The following is a 14,439-nucleotide window of genomic DNA, read 5'->3' as shown; positions in this document are numbered from 1 at the left end:
ACCTGCAGGGAAATCTTTGTCCTATCCTGCGGTCTCGCCCGTAGGTCAGCAGCCATCACCTGGCCATATGCACCCTCTGTATGGATGTTGCCCGCTAGCCGGCGTCCTACTTGTTCCGGCCCATAATACCTCAGGGAGGGACTCCGGTCTGAGCTCCCTTGCTCATTGGTTTCGCCCGGGTCCAAACCACCTTCTGTCCGCCCTCTGGTTTCCCTTCCCATCCGGGGCCGGTGGTCCTGAGTCTTCCTCCTGGCGCTTTGTCGCCTCCTCCTTCCCCCCGTGCTAGCCGGGGCTCCCCGGATCCTCCTAGGGCACACCCTCCGTAGGTGGCCGGGCTCCCCACAGGCCCAACATGTCCATGCCTCACCTGTTGCCTTCACAGGGGCTGCTCTCCCTTTGTCCCTATTAGCTGGGTGGGGCCTCCTGGCTCCCACTCCGTAGGGGCACTCCCTCCTCAGGTGTCCCCTGTGCCCACAGGCAAAACAAGTTTTCAGGCTTGGCCCTTGCCCCCAACTCTTGGAGCCTGGTTTCCTATGGAGTCCAGGGTCACCCCTTTGTAGTGGCCGGCTCCTCTTTTCCCACAGCCGAGCCTGTAGGGCCTCCCAGGCCCTCCAATACTTATTCTTTTTTTTTTCCCCCGACTCCCCTGTTCTAGTCCTGTGGCCTACCCGCCACCATTTGCTCACAATAGCCCCTTTTCACCTCAGGGTGGGATTACAGTACCCACGTTCTCCACCATCTGTCAGGGTGCAAGCCCCCACCATGCCTCAGTGCCCCCTGACTGTCCTCATCTAGCCCCTCTCAGGGCAAGTTACAGTCCGTATGGGTTGCTCATCATTGGCAACGGGGTTGTCTCAACTGCCCTGCTTACCCAGTCGGCATCATGAACCGCCTCCAAACCAGGGTTTTGTCTCCAGCCCCTAGCCAGGAGGAGTCTTGGCGGGCCCTTTCCCAGCCCTTGCTGGCTATCCCCAGCTTGTCTCCCTCCTAGGAGCTCCTGCTTTCTCCTCAGTCAGCCCTCCACCAACTCCCCCCCTAAGCAAACTGTGCTTCTCTATTTATAGTTGTCAGCTGGGCTCTCACTCGCCCTAACGGCTTCAGCTGGGCTCTCTAAGCCACCCGGGCTTCTCTGTATAGCTGACAGCTGGGCTCTCACTAGCCTAACAGCCACCTGGGCTTCTCTGTATAGCTGACAGCTGGGCTCTCACTAGCCTAACAGCTTCAGCTGGCCTCTCTGTTCCCATCCCTGGCTCAGGGACTGAGTCATGGTCTTAAAGGACCAGTGCAGGGCAGGTGCCCTGTCACACCCACCATCAGTAACGATTACTACAGATGCTTCACAACTGGGCTGAGGTGCATACCTGGACCATCGAGTGCCACAGGCTCAATGGACACCAGGCAACACATTAACCTACTTGAACTCAGGGCAGTACAAAATGCATGTACACCCTTTCTCCACCTGATCCAGAACAAAACAGGTTAAATTCTTATGAACAATGTCACTACAATGTATTATATCAACCAGCAGGAAGGGGCCAGGTCATATCAACTCTGCAAAGAGGTGGTCCACTTATGGGAATGGTGCATCCTCCAGAAGATACTCCTGGTTGCAACTTACCTCCCAAGCAAGGACAGTATACTAGCAGGCAACGTAAGCAGACTATTCCCACAAAAACACGAATAGGAAATAAACCCATCAATGTTGACTTTCCTCTTCAGGAAGTTGGGGTTCCTAACAGTGGATTTATTCGTGCATGCAGCAATGCCCATTGCTCACCCTATTGCTCCAGAGTGGGCATAAGCCTTACTCCCTAGGGGATGCCTTCAGCATACAGTGGAAGGCACCTCTGTACTACGCTTTCCCCCCATTTCCACTAATACAACAGGTAATCCTCAAGATCAACAGGACAGGGCCAGAGTAATCCTCATAGCCCCCAACTGGCCCAGACAAATGTGGTATCCATACCTCTTGCAGATGAACATTCGACTGCCACATTGCTTCCTACTAGTCCGAGTTCTGCTCTCACAATGCAACAGTCAGGTACACCATCCCGACACACCAAGTATGGATGTTATCTGGCTGAACACCATGGAGAAGACCCTCCTGGAACCCGTGCAGCTCATCCTCACAAATTCCTAGTGGTGAGTAGTGAGTTCGAGTCCTGCCTACCTCTCCACCCTCTCAAGCAGAAGTTGCGTGGCCAACGCCAGTTTCCCCAGGGATGGACCTGGATCCTGTGTTAGGAAGGTAGCATAAGGGACTCCCTGAAGGTAGGGAGATCTACGACGAGAAAAACATACACACAGAAATAGAAGCGTTTCATATCCTGGTGCTCAACCCACAACTATGAGCCAGCCTCCACGCAAATATCACAGATACTACAGTATCTACTAGACCTACACAACGCAGGCCTCTCCCTGAGATCTGTAAGAGTACATCTCACCTCTGACTCTGCCCTCCATCCTCCACTTCAAACACACTCGGTCTTTACTCATCCAGCTGTCAAAAGATTCCTACGAGGTCTACAAAATATGTTTCCACAACTTAAAGCTCCAACACAAGCATGGGATCTAAATCTTGCGGTAAAAACACTCATGGGCAAGCCATTCGAACTGCTAGCCACATGCTCCTTATTACCTTTGTCGATGATAGTTGCCTTCCTCATTGAAATTACCTTCGCAAGATGAATAGGGGAAGCTGGGAGCCCTCATGTTGGATCCCCCAGTCACAATATTCCATAAAGACAAAGTAGTCTTAAGAACACATCCCAAATTCCTCCCGATATACCTACCTGTCTTCTGCCCGAAACTGCATAAGGACCACAAGGAGGTGGTGCTCCATACCTTGGATGTCCGCAGGGCACTTGCTTTCTACTTACAGCACACACAAGCATTCTACAAGACTCCATGACGCTTGGTCTCATGTTCAGAGAGGTCACAGGGGTTACTCATATCAAAACAGACTATCTAAATGGGTATCTAGATGCATATACTTAGCATATACATTAGTGCAAAAGGAGCTCCGGTCCAAAGTAAGAGCTCACTCCACAAGAGCCATGTCAGCTACAACTGTTCCTACAAGGTGTTCCAACAAAATACATCTGCAAGGCCACCACCTGGGCATTATGCCATCCAGACATCTGCAGATTCGGAAACAAAATTTGGCTGATCAATACTCACAGTCACACCCTCCGAAGCTTCCACCTCCTAACACGACTACTGCGTCGTAATCGCCTAAGGTGGAGCACCTAAAGGGAAACTTCTCGAGGAAGAAGGGAAGGTTATTCACCTGTGCAGTTACTGGAGTTTTTCAAGATGGTTGTCCCAGTAGGTGCTCCACCACCCACCCTTCCTCCCCTAGTGCTAGTGTACTAGCCACTTCAGATCTCTCATGCCAACACCCCGTGCGTGCAGCCAACCACGGGCACTCCTATCACAAATCTCTGATCAGAGGCACAGCAGCACTGGTGAACCTAAAGATGGAGCACCCATGGGGACAACCATCTTGAAGAACTCTAGTTACTGCACAGGTGAGTAACCTTCCCTTCTATGACCTAATGATCTAAGCTTAGAATTGGTAGCGAAGAACCCTGGCATTGAAATCCTGTCTTTGACACTGATTCTCTCCATGATTCTGGGTGTGCCACTTAAATGCCCGTACTTCATTTTCCCTGTACAAAAATCCTTACTGGCATGGAGGTCACAATAGGCAACTGTCCCAGGACAGAGAGTGAAATTGTTGTGTGGACTCTGATGTAGACATAGGACTGACACTGAAATATATTTATCTGGAGTGATTAAATATTTTTGAACCCTTCACATTTCCTCACAGAAGTGCTGAAAGAATTAAATTTATTAATACCTGTGAAGGATTGTGAAGATGAAAAGCATGAGTGCTAAATATCACCATGATGAATTATCCATGTAGAATAAGATGTAACTTTGCATAGGAGAGAAGCAGACATTTATTTCAACTCATTAAACTTTTTAGTACCTTAGAGCTTTCTAAAAATAATGAAGTAATATATGGAGAGCTCTTTGGGTGTTTTTATTTTGTGACAGGTAGCTGTGTCAACTTGGGTCCTCTTTACAAAACTACAATCCAACACAAAAACTCGATTTTTATAGTCTACCCATGACCACACTTCTTGTTAATGTTATCCATTATGCTGTGTATTCTTTCTGTCCAGTAATCCGAACAGATACTTTTGTGGTGGGATGTCTTAAGCACATGCAAAATTCTGCTACTGCTGCTTTTTTCTTTTTTTAATTATCACTTGTTTCTTCTTATTTTCTTTTCCTTCTTTCCTTGACCCTTCTCCAAACTTCGCTCTCACATAACCCCAGCACGGAATATGTGGAACGCTTCAACCCCAATGTCCTGAAGGACTCTGCCCTGTCTACCCACAAACCCATTGAGGTGAAAGGCCCAGGTGGCAAGGCCACTATAATTCACGCCCAGTATAACACCCCAATCAGCATGTACTCCCAGGATGCTATCATGGATGCCATTGCAGGGCAGGCGCAGGCCCAAGGTGGTGAACTTGCTGGGTAAGGTTTCTTCTTGTGTAAAACGGCATCTCTCTGCATGACATGTGAATCCTTCCTCTTGTCCTTTTTTTTCCTAGTTGGTTTGTTTGGATATGGAGGGGGGGATAGGAGGACGTATCTTTATGCACTGCTCTGAAAAATACAGATCAGTATTTCTTTTAAAGGTTATAAGATAAAAGTAAGGGTATTTAGAAATGGAAAAAAATCTTTTTTTAGTGCTTCTTCCTAGATTTGGGAACTCTAATGACTAGAAGACGTATCATGTACATGGTTTTTGTTTGTAAAACTAAATGATTTTAAATTGGTAGCAGAAGGCATTCTGAGGTATGGAAAAAAAACCAAATCCTGCTAGCTAGCTGTTTCTAAATGCCCTCATTATTTGGAGAGCTTTTCACTTAAGGCCAGATTCTGCCACTGTTAGTCACACTCCATAGGATCTTTACTCCAAAAGTAGGACTTTTGAAGTAAATGGGACAACTTCCAAACTAAGGCACTGTTCAGCATTAGTAATCGGGTTGGAATCAGGCCATTTTATATATATGGTACTTGAAGCAAAAAAGGAAAGTTGTTTTGACAGTTCTCAGTATGTTCCATGGTTGCCCTTGATAAGAGAATATTTGGCCAATAGAAAAATTGTTAGAAAACGCTAGGGACATATTTTGCCCTTAGCATATCCATTCATTTCCCACTGATTGTGGGTTCTACACATGGAATGAGAACTAAATAAACTTGACTTTTCAGCATTTAGAGGCTGGCAGATATACAAACAACATATATAGAGAGAATGTTTTAAACTGTTAAGATGTTACAAAAATGGAGAGTAAAAAATTATTAGTAATTAAATCAGCAACAGTGTCTTTCTTCTAAGTCGATGTGCTAGTTGTTAAGGTAGTATCTATTGTTTGAATAGTGATCTCAGCTATTTGGGTGTAAATTCTAAGTAATTCCACTGAAGGCAGTAAAATTCTCCTGGTTTTACAATGGGTGTAACTGACAGCAGATCCTAGGTTTTGTTTAATTTTTTTATTATCTATTATCAAGCTCAAAAAACAAATTGCTGCTAAAGCATAAGAACTGATATTACTCAAGTAGAATATTGCTATCAGAATGCTAAGAGAAAGCAATTTTGTATGTTTCACTTGGATAATAGGTGCACGGAGCTGGAAATATGGATAACTATTATCTTAATGATGCCTATTATAACAACCATACCTTCAGTCTAATGACTGCATTGATTACATAGCATAGCAGGCATGGAAAATGGAGGAGCATTTGTCATTAGTGTAAAAAGAATGTAAGGTTTCACATTTATTAGGGGTTATTGTTTGATTTCTTTTTCAGAATGAAGCCCTATGTTATGTTACCCATCTTGGGAATTTATATTTAACACAAATGCGGCCTAATTGAAACCTCTAATTTAGGATAAAAAGGAGCTTGAATATTTCACTGTTGAAGAGATATTTAAGCTCAACTTATGTTTCTGCAATACTGTATGCATCACCAAAAACTAATGATTTCTCCTCGCTACTGATTGAAACTAGTGAGTTGAATATGACTCCTTACTTTTGTTGTGGGGAAGACAGTCAAGATACTCTGTTGATCCAAATGTACACTTTTCACTTTTACAGTGCTGCACGGAATAACTCTTTTTCAGCACTGCGAAGGGTTATGATGATGTTTTATAACCAGTAAAGGAAATATATAAATAGCCTCTCTAAAAATGTAATCCAGTAAGGACCTAAAATGCATGTATTTTATAAAAAATGTTATACAACTAGATTAAATATGATGTTGTTAAAGACCCTTGGTGCTATTTCAGAGTCCTTAGCACTGTCAATTGCATTTAATAATTCTGCTTGCTTCTAATTTGTGTTTCTATGAATCTCGGAATTCTAAATTATTATAAGAGGAAAATGCAATTATTTTCCTTAAAATTGTTCTTATTTCAGACTGAACTCAAAATAAATTAAGGGAAACTAATTTCTTAGTTCTGTCCTGTAAGAAGTTTTAATTCTAGATGGAACTAGAATTTTTGTAATGAATTTCTTTTGCTATTTTTAAGGAAAATGTAATATAACAACATTTTCTGGTTTAGGAAATGTTTGCAAATTATCAGTAGACAGGCAATAGGCTTATGGTCTTTAATATAATGGATATGTAATACATCGTGATATTGTGAAAAAAATTCCGAAAGCTTATTCTCTATCAGCCTGATCCTGCAGTCTCATTCAGGCAGTTTTAAGTCTCGCCTCAGCAAGAACAGAAAGATCCAGCCTAATATATTCTGTAATGACTTTCCTTAAGAACTTGTATTGCATTTCCCAATATGCATTTTCAGATTTATCTAGGCAAATATTTATGCAAGAGCCTCAAAAGAAACATGCTGCCGTACTGGAGGAAATATATGCCTTTTAAATGGCATACTTATAATCCCTGAGGGCATGTCTACACTATGGAGTTATTTTGAAAAACTCACATTATTTCAAAATAACAAGGTGAGCATCCACACAGCAAGCATGTTATTTTGAAATTATTTTGAAATATTGGGCTTATTATTTCAAAATAATAAACCCTCACTTCACAAGGAATAACACCTATTTCAAAATTGTTATTTTGAAATAGGGTGACTGTGGATGCTCAGTTGTGCTTATTTCAAAATAATCGGACTCCAGAGCTTCTCACCACTGCCCTGGTGGCCATTCTGTTCACACCCTTCAAAACTCTGTAGTTTCCCTCCCCCTGCAGGCTTCAAAGCTACAGGCAGAAGAGAAAGGTCCTGTGGCACTGAACAGCCCCTGCTCACCTAGTGCCACACAGCAGGACCCTGCACAGCCTTCCCTGCTGCCATGGCAGCCCCCAATGCTCCCACCTAGCAACCTAAAGCTGCAAGCATGCCTGGCCAAGCGCAGAAGAGGGCCCCAGCATGGATTGGGGTAGAGATTCTGGATCTCATAGAGGTCTGGGGTGAGGAGTTGAATTTCCAGGATCTCCACACCAGGTACAGGGATGCCGACATCTATGGCTGGATGGCCACCAGCCTGGCCTACACTGAGGCCAGGGAACAAAATTCCCAATCTGGAATGACACCTCAGACCTGCAGCTGGATGGCATCCTTGGGGGGAGGGGTCGTCCCTCTCCCCCCCCCCCCCCCCCACACACACACATTGTGGACTCTGACCAGGAGGGCGTGGGCTGTGGACCAGGACAAAGAGGAGGAGCAGACCAGCCTGGACACTGTGCCCACCATCCAGAAGGTGGTCATCACCCTGGAGCCGGTGCCCACTCCCAGAATGTCTCCCAAGGCTTAGATGAGGCTGGAGAAGGCACATCAGGTGAGTTTTGTTACTTTCCCTATGTACACACGGGCAGGTGGCAGGCTGTAAGGGGCTGCGCAATCCTCACTCAATTTTCTTGGCTTGGGGATCACACAACAGCCTGAACATGGAACACCAATCCAGAGCACACAGCTGCATGAGGCTGCCACACAGTAACCGGTCGTTCCATCTCACAAGGTTCCTTGACAGGCCTGTCTTACTCCAGATTCCATGGTGGGACACCTTCTCTTGACAAGCCACCACTAAGGAGGATGGGGTCATAGAAATGAATAGCAGTGCCGCACGTGGCACAGGTTCATGCCCACACTCTCGGGGTAGCATCTGCTCCCAGTCAAGTGCAGTGAGTTGGAGAACACCGATCTCCTGCAGGGGATCCTGCTGGGGAGAAGAAGAGGAGGAGACCCCAGTAGCACTCTGTCCAGAAAATAGCCTCTGCTGCTCACACACAACTCCCCCAGTACCTTCCCCCCTCCAGCAGGCAGGGATAGAAGTTCTCTTTCTGAAGGACACCACCAGTGCTGGACCCGGTGTATGCAGGATGCAGAGTGAAGCTGAGCCACGCCTCCCCCTTTCCCCCACACTTCTAGCCTGGCCGGCACCTTCCCATGCCGGCTAGTCCCTGGGACATGAGGTAGCAAGGCTCTCCTTGGACATCCATGCCCCTGCTGGAAAGTGCCTGCTGTCTAGGTAACAGATGGCCTTACTCTAAACACATCGCCATCACCTGAACCATGACCTTTGGTGTTGGCTCAGAAATTAGGGCTCAGCTTCATGCACATTGTCTCCTGGAATATCTGCCCTTCTCACGTGTCTTCACAGGTGGACCAGCTGCAAGCGTGGGGCGCATTCATCTCCTCCAGCACCATCAGCATGACCCTGCAAGAGTTGCAGGTGGAGGTAAACCCAGGCCAACCAGGCAAGGGAACACCTCAAGAGCCTCTGTTCCTTGAAAAGGAACTTCAAGGAGGACCACCAGGAGTGCCAAGCTAACCAGGAGCTTTCCCGCACCATGTGGAAGCAGCTGTCCCAGCAGCATGAGGTGATATGTGCAGTGTACACCAATGATGTATACCGGCCCCTGCTCTCCCTCAATTGGCTTCTCCTCCTAGCCCTCCCCTGGTGCCACTGAGAGCTACACATACAAGACAGTGGGACCTCTCGGGCAGTTGAGGTATCCCAACACATCCAAGGCAGACACCAATCCGAGCCCCATCCCTGAGCCCTCTCCTCCCCTTTCTCCCTTCTCCTCTCCTCTTCCAGGTTCTTTTACCAGTCCCTCCCCAGTTGTATATTCCCCAAATAAATATAACAGAGTTTATTGTGTCAAACAAAGTCTTTTTTATTTTGTCTGCGGGGGAGAGAGTAAGGTGGGAAGGGAGGGTTGGGGGAGGAAAGGCACACAGGGGCAATGCAGCAGCCCCTTATGCGGAGGCCCAGGGGAGAATGTCACAGCTGGCCTTGTCTGAAACTCTCCCCCTTATGGACTTGCTGGATGGCAGCAGTGTGGGGCTGCTCAAAAGCCCTTGCAAGCTGCTCAGCCTGCCCTCCACCCTGGCAGGAACGTCTCCCCCTTGTTCTCACAGAGGTTGTGCAGGACACAGCAGGCCATCACCTCCTAGGAGATGTTCCAGTTGCTGAGGTCCAGGCAGGTGAGAAGAGACTGGAACCTCTCCTTGAAGAGGCTAACGGTGCCCTCCACCATGATGCGACACCTGCTGGGCCTGGCGTTAAACTGTACCTTCATGGAGTCCAGGTGTTCTGTGTAAGCTGGGAGGAAAGGGTCGTCTGTTCGCTCACAATGCAGACAGGCATGTTGACATCCACGACCCTGATGGTGCGGTTAGGGAAAAATGTACCAGCGTGCATCTTCTGGAACAGGCTGGAGTTCCCAAAGATGTGGGTGTTGTGCACCTTCCCCAACCACCCAGTGTTAATGTTGGTGAACCAGTCCCGGTGGTCCATGAGGGCCTGTAGCACCATTGAACAGTACCCCTTCATATTGATGTAATCAGAGGCACAGTGGTTGGGGGCCCAGATGGGAATGTGGGTGCCATCAATGGCACTGTTGGGGAAGCCCATGGCAGCAAAGCCAGCAACGATGAGACCCACATCGCCCAGGGTGACAACCCTACACAGCAGGATGGCATTGATTGGCCTTCAACCACCTGTAGAATGATAGAATCACAGGGTTGCCAGAGCCCTTGGGAGTTCCCCAAGCCCCTTCCCACACCAGGAACAATCCCAACTACCCCATCCCCAGCAGGGCTTTGCAAAGGCGGGACTAAAAAACTTCCAGGGAGGGAGATTCCACGACCCTCTTTCCCTAGGGAACCCCATTTTAGTAGTTCACAATAGCAGCAGAGTCAAACCTGCATCACCAGGGCACCAACAGTCAATCTTCCCACGCCGAGCTGGTTTCCCACAGAGCGGTAGTTGTCCAGCATGGCAAGCTTCCAAACTGCAATGACAACATGCTTCTGGAGGGGAATAACGGGTCTCATCCAAGTGTCCCGTTGCTGCAGAGCAGTGGTCAGCCACTCACAGAGAACAAGGAAGATGTCCTTCTACATGCGGAAGTTTTGGAGCCATTGCTGGTCATCCCACCAGTCAGTACTGGTCCCCCGACACCAGGAGAAGCATTGCACAGTGTGCAGGGGAGCGTGGGATGAAATGTGGTATATGAGGAACACCCAGGCTGGAGTAAGGAGCTCCTTCATTCCAGGCTGGTCATCATACTCCTGCAGTCTGCATAGTGCTTTCCAGCAAGACCGGCTCCATGGAGGAAGTGCTGTGGCATCCACAAGGGTAACCAGAGCATCCAGCATGGTGTTTTCTGTCCCTCAAGGAGGTAGGCAGTGGAGAAGAGACTGACACATGGCCGTAGAAGGGAACCCCTTTAAGCACAAGCCTCAGATAGCCTCAAGAAGCAGCTCCAGAAAGTGACTGCTGTCCGGATGCCTTCCCCAGTGTGCTTCCGGGGGGGGAGAGGGGCTTAAATGCGATTCAAGCTCCACTGAATGTGGATGCACTATTTCAATTTAGATCTTCACTTTTTCGATGGGCATTTGTAGTGTGGATGCGTTATTTCAAAATAGTTATTTCGGGAGTTATTATTTCTAAATAACTTATTTTACAATAAACTTGGTGGTGGTGTAGACATAGCCTTAATGAGCATCTTTTCATCTGTAACCTTTTCACTTCTCTATCACGCTGGAGTAAATGAAGAGTAACCTCACTGTTGCTGATGGATTTAAATCAGTGTTCAAGCCAGGTTAAGTGGGAGGCAAACCAAGGCCTGATTTTCCCCCTCCCCAAATACTGCAGGACTTTTGTGACAACTGCTAATATGGATTTTAAAGAGAGAGGATGCACGGTGCAAACCAGAACAAATTAAGGGCCTAAATATTATGCCAGTGTGGTTTTGCATTGAACTCAGTGTATATTTGTATAGGTACCTACCTGCCTGCCCACATAGGGTGCGTCTACACAGCATCTGAAACTTGAAATAAGATACGCAATTTGCTCTATGCAAATTGCATAGCTTACTTTGAGTCTATTTCAAAATAGCTTATTTTGTCATTTGGCACTGTCTACCCAGCACCAAATTCCAAAATAAAGCACTATTTTGAGCCATCCCTTATTCCTTGTAGAATGAGGTTTACAGGGATGGCAAAGTAATGCATCAGCTATATTTTTACATAGCTGACATGTTCAAAAGTCGTGGGGTAGCTATTTTGGAACATTTCTGGTATCCTGAAATAACTTTGCTGTGTAGAATACCCAGAGTTTGCAGGATTGGGATTATGGATTGGTTGATGGATTATTTGATTTCCTTGTGGATTTGCTGAAATATTATCTATGGTGTAACTCCACTGCTTTTATTGGAGTTAGATCTATGATGCACATGGCCCCATGTTTCTCTACTTAGACATCTGTCTGTCTGGAATAGAAAACTTCCCATCTTTTCATGGATATCGGAGGGAGAAATGTGTGCTATACCTTTAACATAGTCTGTACTGAGGTGATAACTAGTGAGCGTATTCAAAGTGCTAACATTTTATTTATCTCCTTTTGCTCTTTTATTGACCATTTCTTTTCTTTTCTCTTTATCCTATCCTTTTCTTCATTAATTTCTGATATTAACATAACTCTGTTGTGCACATCCCAATTCTCCTTAATGATGGATCCTACACAATGCCTTTTGATGGGTTTTGACCATATGACTCTCAGTGAATCTCCACTGGCGTAAGTAGATCCATATTTCCAAGTATCCAAATGCAATGAAGTGCAGTGTATGTGTGTGTTCTTTTAAAAAGTTCACTTCTTTCAAACAGCTGGGTTCTAGAGGCATGTTACTATATATACAAAGACATACAATACAAATAATAAAACATTAAAACTTCTATTTAGATGATCTCATGGTTATAAAGTTTCATTTGAGATCTGTCAAATGAAGTTCAAAACAAAGAATTTGCCTTATTGGATTTAACATGCCTCTCCTATATGAGGCTAGTCCCAGATGCTTCTGAGAAAGCAGAGACTGCCCCTTCCAGAAAATCCCAGATGAGGTGAAAGAATTGCATTGATTTCAAATTGAGATGGGATTCAGTATGTTTTCTAGTAAGAGGGGGAAAGTATGTACTTACTTTTTAATGTTAGAGAATTCTGCAATGGGTAGTCTGCATAATGATGAAGGCCCAAATGATGACCACTAGAATAAAAGTAGATACACCTGTTTAACTGGAAAAGAAACAAAAGGAAATAAACATAGCTACATAAAAGACAAGAGTCAGCCTTTCTGTTTTACATAAGACATATCATCAGAGAAATCAATGGACATATCAGCAAAAGCTTTGTTCTCATTTTTTCATTTTATATGTTACATTTTAAAGGATTTTAATTACTGACATTTATTTCTGTATATCAGGCAGTTTTAGTTCACTGTTACTCTTCAGATATATGCCCATGAAGTAATCCTCCTCTGTGATGTAAAGTTAAAAGCTAATCTGGACGCTGCACTAGGGCTCTTTCAGTCCTATGTTAACATAAGCTAGGTACTTTTTAAGCCAGCTGTGTGTTTTTTAACTGCAGTGTAGACATACCATTAGAAAAGTCCAGCCAGGCTTACCCGGCACATTTAGGTGCTATACATTTCAGCCAAACCTCTTTTGCAGTAAGTATTTTTGACCAAATTCATTCCAAATGCAGGTAGATGTAATGTTAATGACTTCAGCAAGGTTGTCCCCAACTAAGACCAGCAGCTGAAATTAACCCTTAAAGTGTGTAAACTGAAGTAAGCACCAATAACATTCTCTACTAAAGAACAAACATGGATGGCTACTTTACAATTCCTGAAGTCTTTGATAATTTCTGTAATTGCTTTTGTTACTAATTGGAGTTAAGATGCCATCCATTCAGTACTTACATGGATTGAATACCTGCCTTCATGGAAATTAACTGTATTTTTACATTGAGCCAAATCCTGAAGCACTTACTTTTTTAACTCAGCCTTCTGTTACCCAAGTAAGAACTGAGTTAAAATTAAGTTAAGACTTAAGTATCTGGTCTATTTATTGAGCCAGAATATATACAGAATAGAAAGTCACAGACACTGTACTCCTTATTGAGAGAGGTTTGATTATCTATAGATCTTATTTTGGTGCAAATTCATTCTGCTGTGAATGCATGACACACCTAACAATGTGAACAAAGGTGCCCTAAACAACTTGAGCAAATTGTTTTGTGTGCACAAAAACACTGTAGGGCAATAAACTTTAAAAAGGAATAAAGAGCCTAGTAGTGACTGATACCTTGATAATGGAAATTAAACAAAAGATTTTTCTAGAAGAGTCAGATACCTCATCTAAGTTTTTGGAAAGGCCCATTAATAGCCAGCGTTGCTCTCGATTATGCACTGCCATTCCTACTGCCTCCTATATCGCTGTACTTGTTTGTGATATAATTGTGATTCAAAGAAAGATAAAGGCTTGTTGCATTCAAGTCATAAATGGAAATGTTCCAATATGTTATGCTCAACCAGATAACCTAGTTTGATTTTGAGTGAGGTTAATTCAGTGAAGAAAGGTTAATTCACCAGAATCCATTTCCTGTCTTTATTATCTGCGATAAAGATATTAATACCTTGATACTTATTGCCATTCTGAAATATCTGCCCAATCTACAGCTGCACAGACACAACTGAGCTATTGGGCATTTCTATTTTTACAGTTTTAATCAATTTTTTTTGTAAATCCATCATAATACTAGAATAAAGCAGTGTAAGTAGAGGATTTAGCAAAATGAACCTGGCTCTCTGTCCATGACTCAAATGCTAATGCTACCACAGTAACACATAGCTTGATGGTTGAAGTCAGCAGTACCATCCATCCAGTTGGTTCATTATCTGGTATCCATCAGTCTGCAGTTGTAAAATTTGCCATTAAACACAGCAGTGTTTAAGCTCCAGGAGAATCCAAATTTAAGTCTGGGGATATAAAGTTAATCAACTGTTAGCCAATAACAGGCAGCCATAGTGAAAAAGGAAAAGATGCTG

At 44.7% G+C, this 14,439-nt stretch overlaps 1 protein-coding gene across 2 annotated transcripts in view; it reads left to right on the top strand.

Annotated features, from left to right (window-relative positions):
- Positions 1-14,439, top strand: part of LDB3 (LIM domain binding 3) — a 229,399-nt gene that overhangs the window by 111,268 nt on the left and 103,692 nt on the right. For both annotated transcript variants that reach the window (XM_075934832.1, XM_014578704.3), the window contains exons 6-7: positions 4,348-4,551; positions 12,117-12,131. In XM_075934832.1, coding sequence (XP_075790947.1) covers positions 4,348-4,551; positions 12,117-12,131 — 219 coding nt within the window. The remainder of the gene's footprint in view (positions 1-4,347; positions 4,552-12,116; positions 12,132-14,439) is intronic.

Source organism: Pelodiscus sinensis, chromosome 8, assembly GCF_049634645.1.
Source record: "Pelodiscus sinensis isolate JC-2024 chromosome 8, ASM4963464v1, whole genome shotgun sequence".
NCBI classification, from domain to species: Eukaryota; Metazoa; Chordata; order Testudines; family Trionychidae; genus Pelodiscus; species Pelodiscus sinensis.
This window is presented reverse-complemented; position numbering and strand designations above follow the sequence as displayed.